The 22,815-nt window shown below is 39.0% G+C and overlaps 1 protein-coding gene across 1 annotated transcript in view; it reads left to right on the forward strand.

Moving 5' to 3' along the window:
• Positions 1-22,815, forward strand: part of LOC137182475 (synaptic vesicle glycoprotein 2B-like) — a 61,729-nt gene that overhangs the window by 24,666 nt on the left and 14,248 nt on the right. Inside the window, exons 2-8 of the mRNA XM_067588706.1 lie at positions 3,598-3,963; positions 8,061-8,287; positions 14,536-14,716; positions 16,163-16,314; positions 18,314-18,447; positions 18,971-19,060; positions 21,244-21,357. Of these exons, the coding sequence (XP_067444807.1) occupies positions 3,728-3,963; positions 8,061-8,287; positions 14,536-14,716; positions 16,163-16,314; positions 18,314-18,447; positions 18,971-19,060; positions 21,244-21,357 (1,134 nt within the window). The 5' untranslated portion in view covers positions 3,598-3,727. The remainder of the gene's footprint in view (positions 1-3,597; positions 3,964-8,060; positions 8,288-14,535; positions 14,717-16,162; positions 16,315-18,313; positions 18,448-18,970; positions 19,061-21,243; positions 21,358-22,815) is intronic.

Below are 22,815 nucleotides of genomic sequence, written 5' to 3' on the forward strand. Positions count from 1 at the left end.
TGGGAAGTGTAGGATCCAGTGGTTTTGGAGCTTGGCTCATACTAGGAAATAAAAGTTAAGGTATCTGCTGTATCAGTTTTTACAGTTGTCTTTTTAATCCATCTCTTGTAAGTCCCCCAATTTTATATAAGCATAAATCACTGGACTATCCCTTTAACAATCAGTAAAGGAATACTAAATGTACAGTTTATATTTATGTGTTGTGTTGTATCATGTTGATGTGGGCAGTGTGTTGTGGTGTGTGTTTTATCGGACACAACTGGCCTGCAATCTGTCGCAGCTCTCAGGTTTCTCCACAGTCATTTTCCGACCCTGCTCTCTGTCCCACTGTCATTCTCTTCATTTCCCTCTCTCACTTCATTCTCATTCCCACTCTTGTTCTTATTTTGTCTATTTCTCTTTCTCCCTCTGCTCCTGGCGTCTCATCCTTTTACATTATTGATGCAATGTGTCAACCTTGTGCTTAAATCCGTCCTTGTAAAAACAGGATCATACATATAGATGCTGGTAAAATAAATGCCTTCTGCTGTAAAACTGTAGTCATCCATGTGCTGTAACCTTCAGAATTCAGCTGCTGGCAAAGTGATAAGTATGTGTGTGTCTGGCTGTCTGTCATAATATTGACGTCTCTGCATACGTCATCTTTTGTAAATTTTGATTTAAATATGATATTTAAGACTTATAATGAGGGAGAGAGAGATTCTAATATAATGAAAATATAATGGAGATGAAAATAAATACATACAGTACCAACACAGACATGCACACTAACACCTACACCTGTGGTATTCTTCTGTAGATAATCAATAAAAATAATAATAGGACAGCTACTGCTGTATGTGTTTGTTTAGCCTCTTATTGTCCTTGTAATCTCTGCTTTTTAAGTGGAATAGGTGAACTGAATTCTTATACAGTATGTAGCTTCTGAAGGGCTCATAGGACTCTCAACTTTTTTTAAGGTAAACTGACACCCTGGGCTCTGTTTTTGTGTTTTAATGGCTCAGAACACAAGGTGCAGTCAAGGGCACCCAGTTCTTAGTCATTTTGTAGCCAGAGGCATGGTGCACCTGCAGAACAGTGGGAAATACAGAGGAATACATTAACACTGTTGTCTGGTGTGTTGCCTGGCTTAAGTCATGAATAGCTCTTTGGTTTTATTTTAAAAGCAGTTCATACTGCACAGTGAGAGTTTGACTAAACTAAGTGAATATGCCAGCAAGGCCTCTCCTGAGAGGAAGCTGACGAGATGCAAAATTACCATGAGTTCATACAGTATGCAGAATCTCATAGTCACTATGGAATTATTAATGGCTTTGGTTCAGCTTGCAGTGACATTATATACACATATATACTAAGGGTGTGCCCGAATACAAATATGTTATTCGGCAAAGCACAAATAGTGTTTTTTTTTTTTACAAACATTTGTTTCATACAAATATTTTTTAAAATTGTTTGTTTTTGGGAAGAAAAAAACAAAACATGTCAAATACCAGCGAGCAGGTCAGTTATAGTTGCTATCTCAGTGTCGCTCCTCTGCTCCGCTGCTACGTCTATCAGCAGGTCTCAGTGAGGGGAGTCACATCCACCTGCTACATGACACATATTTCTTTATTTGGACATCACTTTAATTTTCTTTAATTTTCTAAAATTATAAGCGTAATAAAAACAAAAACAAAAACAGGATTTTTAAGGCTCTTTCCACTTTTATTCAAATACAAATACAAATACAAATACAAATAATTTTGCTGCCTCAACAAATACAGATACAAATACAAATACTGGGCCCTCTGCACATCCCTAATATATACAGTATGCCCCGTCCATAAGACCTCTACATTTATGATTGTGTTCAAATTCATTCATTTTTTTTCCTCATCTGTGCATGACTAGTATGTTGATAAATTGCTTCTACTTTGATTGTTACTCTTATACTACTATACTTTAATTGAGCTGAGGTGGGAGGAGTATCCCACAGTAAAGGGCATCCAACCAACACTGTCTCCTAGAAATTACATTTATATACAAATTACAAAATACAAGTTTATGTGTGAATTGTTTTCCCAGTTTCACTGTGTTAGCAAATGTAATCACTGTCTGGATTATGCTCACAGGCAATGTTTTTTTAATGAATTAATTTACATTTACATTTATGTACCACACTGAAGTCGGAGGGAGGTGGTCGGTTGGATGGCAGGTGGACAAGATGTAACACTCTGGCAATAGAGAGGTTCACAACCTCATCATCACATCCACATCCACTCATGAATCACAATTTTCTCATTATGTTGACAGAAAAAGTAATTCCGCTAGCATTACAGTCCTGTAAAGCACATTGCAGTATAGTATATAAACGTAATTTTTAGGAGACAAGGTTGATCCAACAGACAATAACAGTATTACATAAATAGAAACTGCAGATAACTCATGACTGTCCATGCCCAATAAAATACTAAAATGACAGGATTAGTAAAATAGGAGAGGGGGTAAATGTGAGGAGGAAGAAGGGAAAGTTTTAGTTCACCACTACTGTACATCACTCAGAGGAGTGAAGAGAGATGACAAGAGACAGAAACACAGAGAAGAGAGGGAAGAGATGAGATGAAAAATGACAGCAGAGACAAGACAAGTAGAAAAAGAAGATGGGAAGAAGAAGGAGAAAAAGATGGTGTGAGAGACAGCAGTGGCACCTCAGTGCAGTGCTGAGACAGATCTCATTTACAGCATTTCAAGGAGGAAGTGTTCCGGTTGAATGAGTGTGTGTGTGTGTGTGTGTGTGTGTCTGTGTGTGTGTCTGTGTGACTCCTACGGTACATTTATGGTCCTGCAAGAAAGAAAGAAAAACAGTACCTCTAACAATTAATTTTACCCTTAAGTTTCCCAATAACCACTTCAGATTTAGAAAACACTTTTTTCACTGTTTGTACACTTCACTGAAGATTCTGTATATGACGCTTACAGAGTGAATTTTCCCAACCAATGATTGCTGCGTTGTTATATCAGATAAAAAATAATCTAGATGTATTGTGAATCATTTCCCTAGAAGTCAGCCTGACATATCACACAGATATCTTTGGAAATTTTGATCTCTACTAATGTGAAATAAAGTTTTCTAGTTCTCTGGGTTTGAACTTTGCTTGGCTGCAAAACATGAGTTTGTCATGATGGAGCCAGGAGTAGCTCTTGACCAGTGTACAAGTTTAAAGAAGTAATGACACATGTAAGATGGTCCACCTTTTCAGTTCACTCAAGGCTGTTTCTTTTGTAGACAAGTATATACACAAATAAAATGCACAGTTGTCTGTACATTTTGTATATGTACTACATGCAGATCGGTCACTGGAGTGACTTTCTTATCACCTGTGTCAGCCTTGTTGATGAAGGTGGAGAGTAACATGACAACAAACTATTTACCTTCTACATCTACATCTCTACCTACAGCCTGACATCAAAGTGGAGTTAAATTCTTTGTATCCTCCTGAGGAAAAATAATGTGGTTAAGTGCATTAACAACTCAAAAAAACAGCATATAAATGTAACGCAATGTAACACATTTTGTTTTGAAAAATGAACTAACCAGATTTTTTCATTTTTTTTCAGGAGTGAAAATTGAAGAAAAGTTCCGACCGGTCTCTGGTGTTGTGAAAAGCTTATATATGTTCAAAATAATCTGCCCTGTGACAGAATAAGCTGCACTGTACACTGCCTAGAGTAGGCCTAGCAAGCCAAGATGGCTGACCCCTACCAAAACAACATATACCACCAAGGTGGTGGTGACAGCTATGGGACTTATGGAGAAGGCGGTGGCCCTGATGGATACGGCTACCAGGCAGACTACCCTCCCCAGGAAGAGGACGCAGCGAGCGATGTGACTGAAGGTCACGATGAAGAGGACCAGATGTACGAAGGGGAATATCAAGGAATACCACATCCCGACGAGGTGAAGGCTGCACAGAGAGCCGCACGGTGAGACACAGCTAAGTTGTTCTTGTAGAAATGTATGATAGAAACTATAGACTGGGGTCTCATGTCACCAACTTTTTAGTCCTCCAACTTGTAGCCCCAACTCTCTCAAACACCAACCTTTTCTGAACATTCTCAGGCTGCTCCTCACTTATACCACACCTTCTTAAACCACAACCCTCTCCCCAACCTATTGACTGTCCTGGATGCTTAAGACCTCTGCCTTCTTAAAGAGGTCATAGTATGCTTTTTGCAATTTTCTATCATTTATTTTGTTATAATATTCATTGATAACATAGTCAAAGTTCCAAAACCTGTGGGGAACGTATGTAAAATGCTCCCTGCAAGTAAAAAGCCCAGGTTTCAGCTGCCCTTAACACTGTTTGCAATATGATTTTTCACTTTCCTGATGAGATGACATCAGCTTGTCATGCATGCTGGAATGGCTGTCCGTTCCATAATCTTTGTTGCTGAGATTGTTGCTGTTGTCCACTCCCATTTCAGATCTGATTAGAGCTTGAACATGAGCGGATGTATTCTAGAGGTTTCCATTTGGAGTAAAGAACGTGAAAAAGAACTGTGATCCTACTACTATAGTTTGTTTGCATAGCCTCCAGAGCCGGAAGCTTGCAGAGAGGCAGCTTCCAGAGGATGGCCAATCAGAACACAGCGGGCTCATTGGGAGACAGGAGCTGACAGAGGCTGAAATGATGGGCTGCATAAAGGGCCAATATAAGATAAACGATGATATTCCAGTAGAGCATAAACCCCTTAAAAACATAAACCTGAAAATATGTGTAATAGGCTCCCATTAAAGAGGACTCACATTATCGTGGATCTGTTGAACTTTGACCTGAGTTGTGCTGACCTTTGTTGACCACTGCTTGAACTGAAAGACGGACAAAAAACAAATTACTTGTGTTTATGAATTTCCATAATTGTTCAATAACAAATTAGCCTCATATTGAGACCAGACAAAAAAGATATTTGCTTGGTGCTTGGTTTGTTACAAAAACACTATTGAGTCTCTGAAACATAGTGATCTACTGCTAGCAATATAAACTTTTGGTTTGAAGTAGGATGATATTAGCCATGGTGCTATGCTAATGGTGGATGGTGATGTTCCTGGAGTGAGAAAACCTCACCTTTTCTCTCAGTGAACTCAGTCTTGGTTTCCACTCACTTTTGTATAATGTGACAATCATTTAGCAGACTCTTGAATCTTGCATGAGTGCAGTAATCCATCAGTGTAAATACCAAGTCTGCATTTATTTTTGTCAAAGTTTAACATTATATGAGGTAATGCAGTGCAGACTTTTTAAATCAGTCTGCACTTTAGCTGCATTACTAAAAAAGGATGCAGAGAGACTGATGTTCACTGTGGTGTGTTATAATATAATGAAGTAAGTTTCTGCTAATTGATTTAAATACACTATGGAAATAAATGGAAACCAATGGAGGCCTGTAAAATTAGAAAAAAATATGTTCTTTGTCTTATGAAGGCATTGTGATGATCTCCATCCAAATTATTATGATTATATATTTATTATTATTATGATTATAATGATTATGACATATATTTTGAAATGTACGGAGCCCTGGAGTGATCATAGAGAAAAAATATATATTGAGGCCACGTTTTACTACATCAAGCACTCAAAATGCTATTGTGTGCACATGAGATACAATTCATTCCAATATTTTGATTAATTTGTAGGCACGAGATACAGCTGGCACATAGCTCTTTTTTATTTAGGGGATAGTGAACGGTGTTGTTGAATGAGTTGTGTGTATCTTTACACATGGTGGGTATGTTAGCCTAGCCGACCTATGCGTTAAAATAGGCTTTATTATGGTGAAGAAACTGACGCCAAGTTAAGGTTGATTTCATAGTTTAGTCCTTAATTTTCAGTGTACAATTGGTGCACTTGGTAGCTCACTGCATCTGTTCATAAGAATATGTGGGTGTGCAAAACATGGCTTGCATAATTACGCCTATGAAACCTCATGAAGCCAGTTAGCTCTTAATAAGGCTCTACTATATTCTGCAGATTTGTGTCTGTAGTATTGTCATGAGCAGCTCAAAAAACATTTATGTGAAACAAGTAAAAATATCAAAATGCTATGAGGTGTGGCAGTCAGTACGTCGGTAGTGTTGGCATGTGTGTGTGAGTGGTAAAATAGTGAGTGGAGTGTTGTATGGTAAAAGGAAAAGAAAAGACAAAAATAGGGAGTGTGGAGAGTAAGGAGCAGAGTTTCCCCTTTCTTTCTCCTCATGGAACAAGTCGGGTACACTCTTATAGTACTGGGTACACTGGGCCCAGATATTCGCAATAAACAATGACCTGACCACACCTACTGGGCATCTACAACATGAAACACAAAGACAAGCAGCCATTCCAACAACCAAAAGAGGCAGGGTCATCATAGTATTACTTAGAAAAATAACAAAATGAAGTACATTTTAGGAAGTCCATATGCAGGGTCACTGCTGTCTGCCACTGTGCCTTTAATACCACTGGAGTCAAAATTTACATATGAATTTATTTTCATTCATTTCATTATTTAATCCTACACATTGGGGCTTTAATCAGAAACATTAGTATTTTGCTTCTAAATCAGGAGTCGACAAGCTATATACTCGGTTTATCTGATTAACTAGTAGGGTTGAATACTGGGAGTTGAGATCCCGGCAATTCTCACCAAAATCTGGTCTTGTCCTGGGAAGAATACATATGGGATCCCACAATTTTTATAGAGTGTGCTTATCTGTCCGTATGCACTGGTTTATATTCATTTACTTACCCTATCGTATATACACTAACAACAACACTTTCTCTAAACCTCATTAATGCTACCATGCCAGTTTCACAGATATACAACCTTAAATTGTCGTTATTGCAGTAAACTGGATCAAATGTTCTCCTGCAGCAGTGTTCAGAGGGAAGCAGATCAAAAAAATATGTTAACATGAACTATGCAGATTGTTCAACATGTGGCTTAATCGGATATGAGCTGACATTGAAAAGGTGCAACATCAACTGCAGATGATTGCTTAAACGTTACCACTATACCCAAGAACAATGACCCCGTTCATCAAACCACAGAAATAACACACTGACATTTACCTCCATGATACTGGAGCAGAAATATCTTCAGGTCAGCCCTATAAAGACGTTCAGACATTCCATATAACCTTGTACTTTGATTCGGGGAGCATGCAGGGGACCTTATTTCAGATCTTGGAGGGTTCAGTCTTCAGACCTTAAGGTGGACATTAAGTTTGTCTTGCAATCTTTTCAAGCATCAACTCTTCACTTAAAAGCCCTCTGTCCTGTAGGTGCTGAGGAAAAGCTGACTATCAGATCATATTGCTCACAGGACTGTTGACATGTCTGCAGCTGGTTGCAGAAATCCAGTCTGATTCTTTCTCCTGTCTGACAATCTGCTTTTGTTCTGACTCACTGGTTCACTGTGTCACACTGAAGGAAAAAAGATTTTACCACTCCTATCATCTGTCGACCCCTCAGTCTCAAGAGCCTTGTTTCATATTTTTATTTATTTTGTATATATATATATTTTCTTATCTTTAAAATTATTTTCTCATTATTATTTTCTCTTTTCACTGTATTTTTTAAAATTTGGGATGGGGATTTGTGTCTGACTATGCATCATATATTGTTTTGCATTCCTGTTGTTGACACCTGTGCTCGATCACTTCATTGTCCTCTGAAGACGCATCCATGGTTGCCTGGGGTTACAGCCAATGGCTTTCTAGTTCGCTCGTCTATCATAGATTGCCATCATTTATACATACAGTGTATATAAAATATGATGTTTGCTAGGGCTGTTGGTACCAGAAGATCTGATTGATCTAAAAGTTGAAAAGCAACAGTAAAATAAAAGAAACTTTGTGAAATTCTACATCAGATTTTCAGCAATATCAGTCTCCCCAATCCCTCCGATCAAATACGAGTTTTATCTTCTTGTTTAAAGACTTGGAAGACATCTTTTATTTGGAGATATTCAGAACAGTGTAAAAGCTTTTGTGTTTTCCAGCCATTTTTATGACTTGTTCTCTTTCTCTGTTTGTATTCCAGGGCTAAAGCTCGAGCAGCCGGCAGTGCAGTCTCTGAATTGGAGGAATTATCTGAACAGTATGAGGACATCATGGAGGACTGTGGCCATGGAAAGTTCCAGTGGACCCTCTTCATGGTGCTGGGTCTGGCGCTGATGGCCGACGGGGTCGAATGTTTTGTGGTTGCGTTCGTTCTACCATCTGCAGAAAAGGATCTGTGTCTGTCCAATGCAGAGAAAGGGATGTTGGGTAAGGGCTTTAATGATTTATTGCTGCTTACAGGATGGTTTCTTTCAAGTGTTGCTCTGCTGTAAAGTCTGTGCTGCTGTCAGTGGAATTTGTGTTTTTCCACAACAGATGTAGCAATGCATTGATTCTCTCCGGTTAGTCTTTAGCGCCCCTGAACAGAAGTACAGTACAATGCTGCTTCTTTTTTTTTTAGTCTGAGAAGGAGTTCTAGTAATGTATTTGTCAGAGTTTCTCTGTGGAAAGGAGGCATTAACTTAAAGAATTCTTCATTAACTGATTACATAAATGCTTTCCAGTAGACACAATCGCATAGATCCAGGTGCAGGGACATTAAAGGCATGGTTAGGTATCAAGGTCAGCGGTTGAACACTGTGAACTGGGTTTATGTCCACAATTCTGACAGTTAGTGAAATCAAATGTGAAATGTACATTATGCAGAATTGACCATGTGAGGTAGATTACTGGTAATTCCATCCAAACTAAAAGATTTTTATGTTCTTTTATTTGTTCCTTTCAGGTTATTATTTGAGGCCAACAAGTCCTTCAAATTAAACAACCAGATAGGTGATTTGATGATATGACTCCAGAACGACACATAGGAGCGTTTTCTAACTGGGCGCCTCTATCAGCAGTAATCAGTGAGACAACATTTGTCTGTGCTTTCCCAAACCGTTACATATCGCTGTTCAGAAATAACAATGTTTTAAGATGTGACAGTGCTGTGGTTCAGGTCTGGTTAGGTTCAGGGAAAGATGATGGTTTGGGTTAAAATGATCACTTTATTAAGGTTAGAGAAACATGTGGTGTGGGGTAAAGTTACTACTTCCTTAAAGTTAGGACAACATCGTTGCCATGGCTACAATAATAACCATGGGGTTAAGGTTAGGGGATGATCGTAGTTATGTTTTTTTTAAAAACTGTTCCAACACGCGGTTGGAAACAGGATATGAACAACGGCCTCCTGTGGCAAAGTCCGCTGCTGGGTTAAAGCCTCCATCCACCACTTGTCCTCTCAATGAGGAAATCTGTCCACATATATATATATGTCATCTGAACTGCACCACTGCTCAAGGTCATAATTACTACGGCCGCTAGATGGCATCTGTCACTCAAACGTAATTATAGGTTGTTTTGGGTGTTATTTTTCTTGACAGGACAGTGAATGCCAGCTTTTATTTGAAGATTAGATTGCTATTCTGTACTCATGTTGTTTCATAGAGAAGATGATCTGTGTCAATCACTTACATGCCCTGTATTATATGGCTCCAGGACCGTACCTGCATGGGCTTAATGACATTAAGAAAATACATTTGAAGTATCATCCTTCAAGTGTAAATCTTTTCTGGTTCCTATATGACAGGGTCTACATAGCAAACCAATACAATCATGAATGAAAGGAATAGTTGTGTGAAAACATAATTGCTGAAACAACCTGCTCACATTGTATCAACTCAGTGACAAACTCTCATCATTTTTACATTTCATTTATTACCAAATGAATATCATTTCCAATCAATTTGTTGCCTGTAAAGCCATAATTCATACAGTGTCAGAGATGTGCTCTACAAGATTATTAAGCTTTATTATTCTAATCTTCCATCGTTAAACATTATTAAAAACTGTGTGAGATTATCCAGTAAGGTGTAAATTGGATGTTTTTTGATAACATGTAGAATGAGACTGGTGACATGCAATGCTGTGGATTTTTCCAATAGTATATATATATATATATATATATAGCGTATAAAGTTGCACAAAGACCTCTCAACTATATATATATATATATATATGCACACACACACACACACACACACACACACACACACACACACACACACACACACACACACACACACACACTAGCAGCCCAGGGAGAGTCAATAATTTCCTGAAGCTTCTTAGGGCTCAAATTAGTCCTGCAGTGTAATTAGCTAATGGACACTGAGGAGGCAGGAATGAATCCGCCTGTTGGCTGGGTGGTGAGTAGTATAGCTGTAGTATATATGGGGTTTATGTATTGCAGAGCATATGTGTTTTTACATATTTATATATATTATATATTTGCTTACTTGTGAGCTTGTTTATCTATGTTTAAGTTAAATAGTTTAGCATGTTTAAACATCTGAAGGCTGCAGACATGTTGCTTGTTAGGAGGAAAGAGGTGATGAGAGTAGGACTGAAGAGAAGTGGGGGCAGCGCAGAGGAGCAGAGAGGGAAAAGGGGGAAAAGACAGGAGGAAAGGAGGAATGAAAAGGAGAGGAAAAAGGAAAGGAAGGAAGGAGAGAAAAAGAAGGAGGGGTGGAATGGATAGAAGAGAGGGAAAGGCAGGAGAGGGGAGGTGAAAAGAGGGAAAAAAGAAAAAAGGCCCAGTGCATGAGTGGAAGGGAGAGAAGAAAAAAAGAGGAAAGGAAAACATCAAAGAGGATGAGTGGAGAGGAGGAGATAAGAGGGGAGAAAGAGATGAGAAAATGAAAGAATAAAAGAGGAGGAGAGCATTGGAGAGGAGAAGAAAATGAGAGAGGCAGGATGCGGGAGGGGGGGAGGAGAACAAAAAATGGGAGGAGCAGAGAGGGGAGGCTGTTGGCAGAAATGTGAGTGCTGCAGTGCTGTCACACTGATGCATTATAGATGTAGAGAAGAGATTTGGTGTCATTAGATTTCTTCATTCCTGTTGAATCTAGTTACTCAGACATTCAAGTGAATCTCATATAAGAGCTGGATATAAAGCCTGAGTCAGCAATATGAGTTTGTTTGTGTATGACATTTCCAGTTAGCAGAATTGTTCATATATTTCATTTATATATTTAATACAGCACTATTGTAGGAGTGAAACGTGATACACCTTAAAGAGAAATGTGACCTTTAGTGACCTCCACTGGTGACCAGCATGAACTGCTGCAACATTGCCAGACCTCTGTCTGCACAAGAAATCTACTGAACTGTCTGATCAAGAAATGTGTTAAACTGGACTCAATTAGTGACCAGTCCTTATTAAGCAACCTTTACAAAATCCTCTCTCCCCCTCTGCAACCGCCGGACTCAGCAGCAGACAAGTTTCTCATACTCTGTTTCATGCTTTCTGTGTTTTCATCCTCATCATTTTCAATTTGTCAGTACATCTTTTTTTTTTTTTTAAAGCCCCCTCTACCTCAAAAATATGTTTTTCTTTTTGGTCCCTCAGTTGGATGTCTGAGCTTCACTCAGCAGAATGATGTATGTGCAGAGTCTGACACTTGAAGACTGTTTTCACATTCATCTGCTGAAAGTCGAAAGTTTCTCTGAGCTCGTCAAGTTTAAGATGTGTACTTACGAGCATGATTTGTGACATCACCGCTACTTTGGAGCCAATCATGGTACAGTATGCAAGTGTGTGGTATGTGGAAAGCCTCCAGTGCACACACATTGAGAATGGACTTTACAGTGAAGTAAGAGACATCTTGTGTCCAGCAGATAAACTTTTGACATGAACAATATTTACATATAGATTCTGGAATTTATAATAAAGGAGAATAATGAGATTTTGATGAGGTAATTGAAATTTTTTGGGGAGGAAAAACAATATCAGACATACATTATTATTTGTGTATAGTATTTCATGTTTTTGGAGTGTATCTAAAAGGTCTATACACACAAGTACACACACACAATATGTGCTCAACTGTTTGCTGGTTTGGGAATGAGAGATCAAACTGGATGGAATCAAAAATCAATGTTATCTGAAGAACTGAGAGAGAAAAGCAGACTTTGGAAGAACTATGAGATTATTCTCTCAAATATGTCAGGTGCACTTGATTCATCTGAGCAACCCGCCCACCTATCCTTGCTGTTTTTATCCCTCTACCTCCTCCACTGTCTCCCTACCACGCTCTCCTCCTCCTCGCTATCTTTCTGCTCCTGTCATACACCTCCTCCCTCCTCCCACGTTACCTTGGTTCGGTCCAGAACAGTGTTTTCCACTGAGGAAGACTGTGTGTCTGTGTTTGTGCTCTGAGTCAGCAGACAGAGTCGGCGAATGATCGATACTTTCTGTCCTGACCTTGGAAAGAGATGTACAGCATCTCACTGCTGCTCCATATACTCAGTTTGAAAATAGATACACCTTCTATCTACACAAGTTTTAGATACACTCCATGATTTGCCTTTATTAGAGCAGTGGTTCTCAAAGTGCTTGATGTGAAAAAAGTTTGAAAAGCACTGGCTTAGAGAAGCAAACTCAGCCAGTCACGCATACGCTTTTTCTTAAAATAATCAGCAGCTATTTTGATAAGTGATTATTCATTTTGTCATTTTTCAAGCAACACTAGTGAAAAAATGCCAAACATTCTCTCCCAACCTCCCAAATGTGAGGATTTGCTGCTTTTCTTTCTCATCATTGTAAACTGAATATCTTTGGGTTTAGACTGCTGAAGATCTTGGACTCTGAAGTAAATTAATCAAAAAAATAATCAGCAGATTAATCGATAATGAAAATAATCATTAGTCTTAATTAAACTTTCTATACTGTACATATTTATTGTTTAGACTAGGTTTATGTACATTTAAACTAAACAGCATGTGTTTTGTGTGTGTTTGGGGTTATGGATAAGACTCAACACGATATGATTAGTCACGCTGACAGCATGGCCATCTGCATACTGCGGTGTAATGCTGCCAGGGTGCCAGTCTTTGGCACCATTTAGGATTATACTTGGCAGAGGCAGAAGCACACTACTCATCAAGGTCTTGAAATTTTAAGGCCAGAAAGAGCTGAGTGTGCTGACATCATGCAGCTGAGACATTTTCCCCTTCAGTGTGTGAAAGTGAACTGGACTGAACTGCCTGAAAATGACAGGATGAAAAATGAAACAACGGTTGTTTTATTCACACCGTCCTGTCAGACACTGTGGACGGGGGTTCCCTGCACATTTTGTCCTTGGTGCCCTTTTTAGATTGAGTTTCTAAAATGCAATACTTTGCAAATGCAATGCAATACTTTCAGAAACAATACAAATGGAAAAACTGCCAAAACTTTGAGATTTCAAGTCACATTGTTTTGCAAAATAACTTTTGGATATACATGTCAATGTAAACAAATATGAATTGAATGTGTCATTTTCACACTCAAAAACAACATCAAATGCATTCTTTACTTTAAGCCAAGTGATATCACCTGGAATGCTTAAGACATAGAAATTTGGAAATTAGAATTTCAGTTTTTGAGTAGGCTACCAATACTAAATAAGTTGCATAAATCATATTACATGATGGTGACTTTACAGCATTTTGCAAAAAGAAAATGGAGATCATGCTGAGCAACAACAAAAAGTTGAAAGAAGAAATCTTTCAAAGCTGACAAAGTTCATTTTAATATAAGAAATATTAGAATACTTTCCTAAAATAGTACTGCATTGATTTAGCTTTGCAGTCCTGACATTGTTGAACTCACAATAGACATTAAAAAAAGAAAAAAACGGCATCAGAACCATGCCCTATTCCATGCCTTCTTCTTCCTTGTCAAAACCTGGCACCTACATTACTCACAATGCAACTTGGCTATCTAATTAGCATAATTGCAAATAACCAGTATGGGTCTGTACTTCTGATCTTTTAGCTAAAAATCAGAAATGTTCTCAAAATATCAGATCTCTTCAGCTATTAACCAAAATAACTTTCTTCACACATTTGAAGAAGACCTTGCTGCAGCACATTCATGTCTTACATCATATATTCATATTTCCATAACACTTAGTTTTCATAGTCTTTACCAAAGTCACAGTTTCATCTAAATATTCACTGAATTCAAGAAGCATCTGACTGGGCTTAATTAACTCTTGAGCAGTTGTTTCCAGTTTTCATCCAGTTTTCTTGTTGCAAAAACTGAGCTCAGGACACGTAGACTGACTGTACGACTGTGAAGGTCACGCTCTCAATGAGACTTTTACTTGGTTAAATAAAGGAAAAGAAGACATGGCTAAGTTTAAATATAATTTTATTTGAAAGTTTAAACAGAAAAGGCAGGATGGAGGGATGTTAACAAGCAAAGAGGCTGTGGACCACCAGTTTTAAACTGAAAAGGCTTTTCTTTTTTTCTGAAATAACATAAAGCTCTTTGGTTGGTAAAATTATATCCCTGGCTTTGCACAAGCTTGTCAGGGGTGGGGGGTCATGGTCATACTGGGCAGCTCCAAACATTCTGTAAGTGTGTTTTTTTACTTGACTGACATGATGCCACTGACAATCTCTCCCCCTGCCTCTGTTTCTCTCTGCAGGTCTGATCGTCTTTCTGAGCATGATGGTGGGAGCGTTCTTGTGGGGAGGTCTGGCAGACAAAGTTGGCCGTCGGCGCTGTCTGGTTGTGGCATTAGCTATAAACTGTGTCTTTACCTTCCTGTCCTCGTTTGCTCAGGGCTACGGCTTCTTCCTCTTCTTCAGGCTACTGTCTGGCATCGGGTAACACACACACACACACCTCACACACACACACACACACTAGATTTATTGTTTCAATTTAAACAGGTTTTAACACATAAGTTATGTTTATATAACATTATAACTCTTTAGAAAATGTCAGAATACATAAATGCTTTGTGAATCTGGCATGAGTAAAAAGCCATATAAGAAATATTTGACAAAAAAAGGTCTACTTTTAAGCTTTTTCCAGAGCTTTCAACCAAATTTCATCAGTGGATGGAGTTTCAGTGCTCAGAAATATATCGACTGTAATTTTGTTTATAAGTCATCAAATGTACAGCATCATAACATCAGGTGACTAAAGAAATGAAATCTTCAGTGTACATTGATAAATCCTCATACTCTGTTCTATATGGAGTGCAGAATGTTTGGTTTGTTGTTAACTCATGTGTCTGAATAATTCCATGAGGGATGGGTCATGTAAATGGCCAGACACAAAAATAAAACCGTTCATTCATTCATTCAATATATGCTGCTGTCAAGTGAATAATTACCTCTGAAATTATAAACTTTTTAGGAGCTAAAAAACAGTGATGTCTTGACAACCATGTATTTTCAAAGCTGCACTAAGAAAGATTTTAATTCCTCTTTTGTCGCTCTGAAATTGTTTGGTATTAACCTGCAGAACAGTGTTGTCTGCAATGTACTTTCACCTTACAGGATTTCTGGGTACTGTAGTCCCTTTTTGCTGTCACATTGTTGACACCGATGTCTAACAGTTTCTTTTTTCTGCATACCATTTTTTCAGTGGCTATTTCAAAGGATTCATAAGTTTTTGGCCACTAATGCAGTCCTTTAATACGGAGATCATACATTTAACCAAGCTCTACATGCACAGTCTGCTGTGTCACTGCAATAAAACACCAACCAGAGTGTTCTGTTTCAGAATTACTGTAGTCCACAGGGAGCCACACACTCCGACTCAGAAATCAGGTCACATACTGCACAGACACAGCACAGTGCAAGTGATACACCACCACCAACAGTTCACACCACAACACCACATCTCATAGGTAGATATGCTTTACCCGACCTTACTGTATATAACACATCTGGACCACCATGTCATAATATTCATGTTTTTACTTTGTGTCACAAAATAAATCCTTTGTTCCCCTTGAGAGAAGCAAAACCTTTGTCCTTGTTCTTGCACCCTGACTTTTAACTCTTCCTGTAATGTTTGTGGCAAAACTCCTAATTAAAGGCTTCCTTTAATGGATACATTTTTACAATGAGCATATTTCTTTTTTATATCCTTAATTTTGCCCATAACGCATCTGAAATCTATTTCCTCTTACACTTTTGTATAATTATTCCTCCATGAAGAAAAATTGGTTTATTTTTGTGGTTATATTTTTGGAATTTTTAATAGTGATTATAACTCTCTGTCTGTCTTTCTTTTCTCTCTCACTGTCTGTCTCTCAGTATTGGTGGCACAGTGCCAATCGTGTACTCGTACTTCTCTGAGTTCCTTCAGATGGACAAGAGAGGAGAGCATCTGTCCTGGTTGTGTATGTTCTGGATGATTGGTGGGATCTACGCCTCATTCACTGCCTGGGGAATCATTCCCAGATACGGTAAGAAGTTAGACATAAAAGGTTAATACTGTAGTGAACACTAAACAATATGCCTTTAATGCTCCATGTGAGAAAACTTTACAACTACTAATACAGAGTTTACTAAACCCTGAGGTTGATACAGACAGGACTGCAGGACTGACATGTTGACATTTGTAAAATTTCTAAATAAACTAAAATAAATGAAATGTGTTGTAAATCTGTCACCATTTCTACACAATCTGCATGCTGCCATTCATTCTTTTGAAAACAGAATACACATTAATGCCATACGCATGAGATTTGTGGCATCAAAAAAAGTCATGGGCTAAGAAAGCAAATGGCCTGAGTGGCACCCAAAGCCTGCTCTAAAAATGTGTTGTCCCTCTTCCCCCTCACAAAAAATAAAGATAAAATAAATAAATAAAAATAAAAAAAATCATGCTGAAAGTTTTGAAAATATTGCTCACAACAGCAGGTGGATTTGGGGTAAACAACAGTACTGCCAACCACATCAACTCCTCTCAACATTTTTAACCATTAAAAAGCTGTTTAATGAGCTGAGAAGAAAGCAGGGAGGTTTTTCTTGAGAAAACTCTTCTTCCCCAAAAAGCAAAAAAATACAGCACCCAATATACAGCACCCTAAACAACAACATACACAACACTAAATGTACCCCAGAAGTAGCTAAACCATCCCAAAAAAGTGACTTGCATTTACTATCTGTGCCAGCTCTGTCTATTGACATCACAGACTGCACCTTTAAAATGTGGTGAGGCCACCAGTAACCACAGACACCTGGCCCCAACCTGCCCCCACCTGGCCCCCAGTGAGCAGATCCATCAAGCTGTCAATCCAAATGCAATTTACTGCTGCTTAAAGGCCTAGTCACATTTAAAACTGTAAATTCAATTCATTCTAATGGAATCACAGCACTCAGTGGATTTGCCAATAAAATCATACATATTTTTCACATCTGTTTCAACCTTAGTGAACTTTGACCTGCAAATTTTAGCTGTTGACCAATAGCAAGCCTTCTTGTCAGTGTTGACTTTTGGTGAGACAGGAAGCAGACAGTTATGAGAAAGAAGACGGTGGTACAACCAGCTACTGGGTTTGGAGAGCTTTATTTTCCATCCTCAGTAACTTTTTATTGGACAAAAATACCAGAAGGAAAAAAAGAACGGTTGAGAGAAAATATAGAGAAGCTCAGACTGACTGACTATCACTAGCCTAGCTGGGATAATGGTTGACTTGGAGTCTTTTCTCTTGTAGGACCCAAAACTACTGTATGAAAACACTTCTGATTCATAAATCTCACCTTTGTGTCACTTGACCAAGTCTGTTGTCAAGTGTGGAATGGGCTCATTGTATCCATTTGGGGGGAAAGCTGACTACGACTTTGGTCCTCACCAACTGTCAAGCAGCCTACCGGCCTCAAGGGGCATTACAGCTTGGTTGACCAGTGGGAACACTCATGCACTGTGAAATGAAGAATATTCTAACGTGTGTCATCACCATGTTTACTAAAAAATCACACTACCAGACCACAAACTGCAGCATGGCTCTCATACACTGTTTACAGTCTCACATTGCAATGCTCATCATTTATTTATTACCCACATCGGAACTGTGACATCACATTGTGTTTCAGGAATGAGAGGAAAGCAGTTTTGTTGTTTGCAAGGCTGGTGTGACCATACCTCTATTAGTGCATTAAGTCTGTGACCTTTCCCAGCATGGCTCTGCCAACTGGGCTTATCCACCAGAATAACTGAAAATGCCTGTGCGGAACCTTTCATTGTTGGCTAACTGTTGGTCAGTCAAAGCAAAGCAAGTTTGCCATTTGTCAGTTTGAATGGACCTTTTTTATTATTTGTTTACTGTATTCATAAGCCTACACTTAAAATTTCCAGCAATGATTGTGAATGTCATGGTAATGAATGGTGTCATGACAGTATCCTTACATGAACAGTATGGAAATATATATGTGTGTGTGTGTGTGTGTGTGTGTGTGCAGGTTGGGGGTTCAGCATGGGCACAGAGTTCCAGTTCCACAGCTGGAGGGTGTTTGTCCTGGTTGCAGCTCTTCCTGCCATCGCCTCTCTAGTTGGACTCACCTTCATGCCTGAGAGCCCCCGCTTCCTGCTGGAGGTGAGACTGCTGCCATGTGAACTGGACATGTTCACTGTAGCAAAAATGAAACTGTTCATATTGGTATTCAGGTTACATGCGTTTTTACATTCCAACTCTAACTCTTTCTGGATGCGGTGAAAGGCTGACAGTTTATAGTTCAAAAGGTTCTGTGGGCTTCATTAAACCTGGAACTCTCCCAGCTAAATTATGTTGACACAAGTTAAATTACTTGTGATTTCAACCAAGAACACAGGACCTCTGATGCTGAATGAATCAATAATGCATTACACATTTATACTTGATCTGCACCGTTTTAATCTTTGGAGTGTACCATGGTGACCTTGCATATGCTTTGCATGCATAAAGGCCTGAGTTCAATGCATTCCCGTAAAATATGTACATAGTAAGTCTCAGAGGGAAACACACAGAAACAAACTGCTGTGTGATAATGGTGATGAAATTGCAAATTAGTCCTTTATTTTTTTCCATTAATACAAGTTTCTCTGTTATTTTCATTGCTGTGTTCGTGTGTGTGGAGCAGAATGCCAAGCATGATGAAGCGTGGATGATCCTGAAGCAGGTCCATGACACCAACTGGAGGGCCAAAGGACAGCCAGAAAAAGTCTTCACTGTGAGTACATGTAGCTGTCCAACACACGTTGGTTTGCATTGGAGGCAGTTTAAAACCGAGAGTTGCAGCTTATGGTTGGCGCCATCTTTCCTTCCAAATAAGGAGTGCAGGGTGTTGCCTTTCATGCTCTAGAAACATGGCCCGCTACCTCCAAACTAATGCTAGCTTACTGGGAACACTGAGCACTGCACACTTGGGCTAACGTTAACTTCTACAGCTAAATTGTGCTAACAAGGCAGGTATCATAATCAAGTTGTCACATACTGAATGGACTTTCGGTTGTTTTTTGGACTTTTTTGTTTTTGTTCTTTTGAATTCCTTGGTTGTTATTATCCATCAGATGCCCCCCCTCCCACCCCCCACTTTCTGGCATTTGGGTTGCCTTTATTGGTCGGACTGTTCTTATTGTGTTTTTGGTTTTCTGGTTTCCCTGTGTTTTCTCCTTCTGTGTTCATGTGCTACTCCTCTCACCTGCCCTGCATTACCCTCATTAGCCCTGCCCTGCTCTGAGTCTTCCCCACACCTGCCCTGTATCAGTCTCGTCAGCCCTGCCCTGCTCCCTGTGTTTCCCTCAGCCAACCACTCCCAGCCTGTCCTTTTGTCTAGTCACCTGTTCCCCATTCCCTGATTAGTTTAGTGTGTATTTATAGTCCAGTTTTGAGTTCAGTCCTTGTCGAGTCATCTGTGTTTGTTCTGTGTTTCTGGTACTTTTCCTGTGACTCAGTGTCTCCAGTGACTTTTTGTATTGTTTCATTAAAAATTCTGCATCGTATCTTGCCTGCCTGCCATCTCTTGCGTTTGGGTCCATCTGCTCCTCTCACTCTCATGACACAAGCAATATTAAACTTAGTGAAATATTGTGAAAATTGTGTGATTCAGTGTGAGTCCTGGAGCTGGGGAGAGTAGCAGGTGATGCAAATGTCAATCACAGCTGTCAATCAATGCCCACACAGCAGACATCAAAGCTACTAGTATTAACGGAGCAATAATTTCCAAAATGGCCACCAGCACACTTATTAGAGGGCCTGAATTTAGAGATTGAGACAATAATGACTCACTGAAAAAAAATTAACTTTTTGAATTGGAGTGTGTCAGAGCCAGCATCTAGCGACCGTCAGTGACATTGCACTTTAACATATTTTATTGGCTAGGTAGTTGCCTCATGGGACAGTCTCAAAAGTGCAGGACGAATAGTCCTTCAGATTTGATTGGACAGCTAAAAAGTCAGATACATTCAAACAGATACATTAACTTAATGAGTCAAGTATCTTGCTACTCATCTCATTTTCAGGTTGGACTGTAGATACAGGTTGTGAACATTATTTAGGCTGCCATTAAAAACTGTAGAACTTCTAACCTTAAGTTAGAATTGGGGCGAATGTGGCTTAGGAGTTAGAACGGGTCGTCCACTTATCGGAAAATCGGCGGTTCGCTTCCCGGCTCCTCCAGTCCATATGTCGAAGTGTCCTTGGGCAAGATACTGAAACCCAAATGGCCAATTGCCAAATTGTGAATGTATATGTGAATGAGTTTGTTTCTACTGATGCACAGGTTGGCACCTTGCATGGCAGCCCCTGCCATCAGTGTATGAATGTGTGCATGAATGGGTGAATGAGGCTTGTGGTGTAAAAGTGGTCAGAAGACTAGAAAGGCACTATATAAGTGCAGTCCATTTACCATTTAGAGACCATCATCAGAGTTGTATAACTTGTAAATTGTATAACCATTTGCTGCAAATGTGTCTGACTGAACTGACAATTACAGCGAGCTGGTGTGATTAGATGTTTCAGATCACACTGAAAAAACAGATGTAATAAGACCTGCTGTTTTCATGGCTGGGCACAGTCACAGACATAGTTTCACCCATAAAGCTGGTGGTTCATAGTTTCCAGAGTGTAAAAAGACCAGTATCAAATATTAACAAAATACCTGTTTAAAAAATTGACCAGATCAGCTCGAAATGCTGCTCCTACAACCTCTGGGAGGAATGTTAAATGTGATGGATTATTTCCCCCTGAGTGTGAAAGTCTCATTTGTAAGTCACTAATAAATCTACAAATATATTTATAGATTTTACTGATGACTAAAGAGCTGACTTTTGAAGAGCTCTTTCAGACACAACAGAATTTTAGTTGCATCCAGGAGAAACTGATGTTGTTTTCCCTTTCTCGGTCTCCTTTTAGGTGACTCACATCAAGGCTCCTAAGACAGCAGAGGATGAGTTCATTGAGATTCAGAGTGCTACAGGAACAGCTGTACAGCGTTGGGCTGTCCGCTCACTAACACTCTGTAAACTGGTACGTACTAACACACAGTAAAGGAGACCACATCTGGCAACGTGCTGGCTCAGTGGTTGGAGCTGTGGTAATGATGTGCGTTTGTTTTTGTACTCTGTACTTGTTTGCCTGTTTCCTGAGTCTTACAGACTATCAGACTCTAAATTGCCTTCATATACTGTAGGAATATAACTAATTGTGTAAGCACTGTGATCTGAGTGTTGCACTCTGCCAGTACAGACTAAGAGTTTTTTTTATGAGTTTATGAAAGTTTTTACACACATTCATGGTCCCCAGAGGATGAAATCTAGACTGTGATGATGTCCTCTAGCATCACAATGAGGTTGACATTTGTGGATCAGACTGAAATATCTCAGCAGCTATTGGCTGGATTGTGATGATATTTACAACAGATATTCAAGGTGCCTCTAGGTCACTTTTGTGATCCTCTGACATTCACGAGCAAGTCATTTTTTCTTATGCTGTGATATACTGTATCTCAATATCTACTTGGATTGTTATAAAATTTGGTACACACATTCATGGTTCCCAAGTGGCGTATTCTAATGACTTTGGTGACCCTCTGACTTTAGTGCTTTGTTTTATGACCAAACACCTGCAAAACTAATGACATTCCCATCATTAGCTATACTTGCTGGGTTATTAATTGATTAATTAGCATATGTTAGCATGTCTTCATACAAAACCAACACAGTGAACATGGTGAACATTATACCAGCTAAACATCAACATGCTAGCATTTTCATCGTGAGCAAGTTAGTATTCTGATGTTAGCGTTTAGTTCAAGTACAGCCTCACAGACTTGCTAGCATGGTTGTAAACTCTTAATCTTATTACTCTACATTTCCTCCGATAATAGTTAATTCTATGTAACATTTCATACAAAATTAAAGTGACTATGTCTAGAATTTGAAAACTGAATTTGCACCCACTCAGTGGTAGAAGCATTTTATTAACATATTAAAGCACATTAGAGGCTGTGTAATATTTTAACTGATTATCAGATCTTAGGTCTCTGTAAAATGTTAATGCTAGCAACAGTGGCACCTGAAACACCAGCAATGTTATCTGTGTCTTGAGTTGATTAAGACATGCATCAATAATGCAGTGTAATGGAAAGGACAGACATTCACTGAGCTTTGTCGTTGTATGTCTAAAGGCAGAAGACAGTAGTTTTGGAATGTGGCTTGTTAGGAACCTAAAGTATGACTTACTCTGTCCAGCCACATTCAAGAGAAGAAAGTAAGCAAGTGATTTCCATTCATGTCTGAAACAATGCTACTGGTAAATTTAATATTTTCAGTTCAACTGTAGGATATTGCTCTTCCTTGGTCTGAGTAAGTATTATGACTTCTTGGACTGATGAAACAGTTGTAAAAGCTGCCTCATAAACCCAAAATGTAACTCAACTCATGGTCAAGCTTATAGAAAAAGGCAGTTTTTTTCACATTTCCTGAA

Source organism: Thunnus thynnus, chromosome 5 (assembly GCF_963924715.1).
Source record: "Thunnus thynnus chromosome 5, fThuThy2.1, whole genome shotgun sequence".
In the NCBI taxonomy this organism is placed as follows: domain Eukaryota; kingdom Metazoa; phylum Chordata; class Actinopteri; order Scombriformes; family Scombridae; genus Thunnus; species Thunnus thynnus.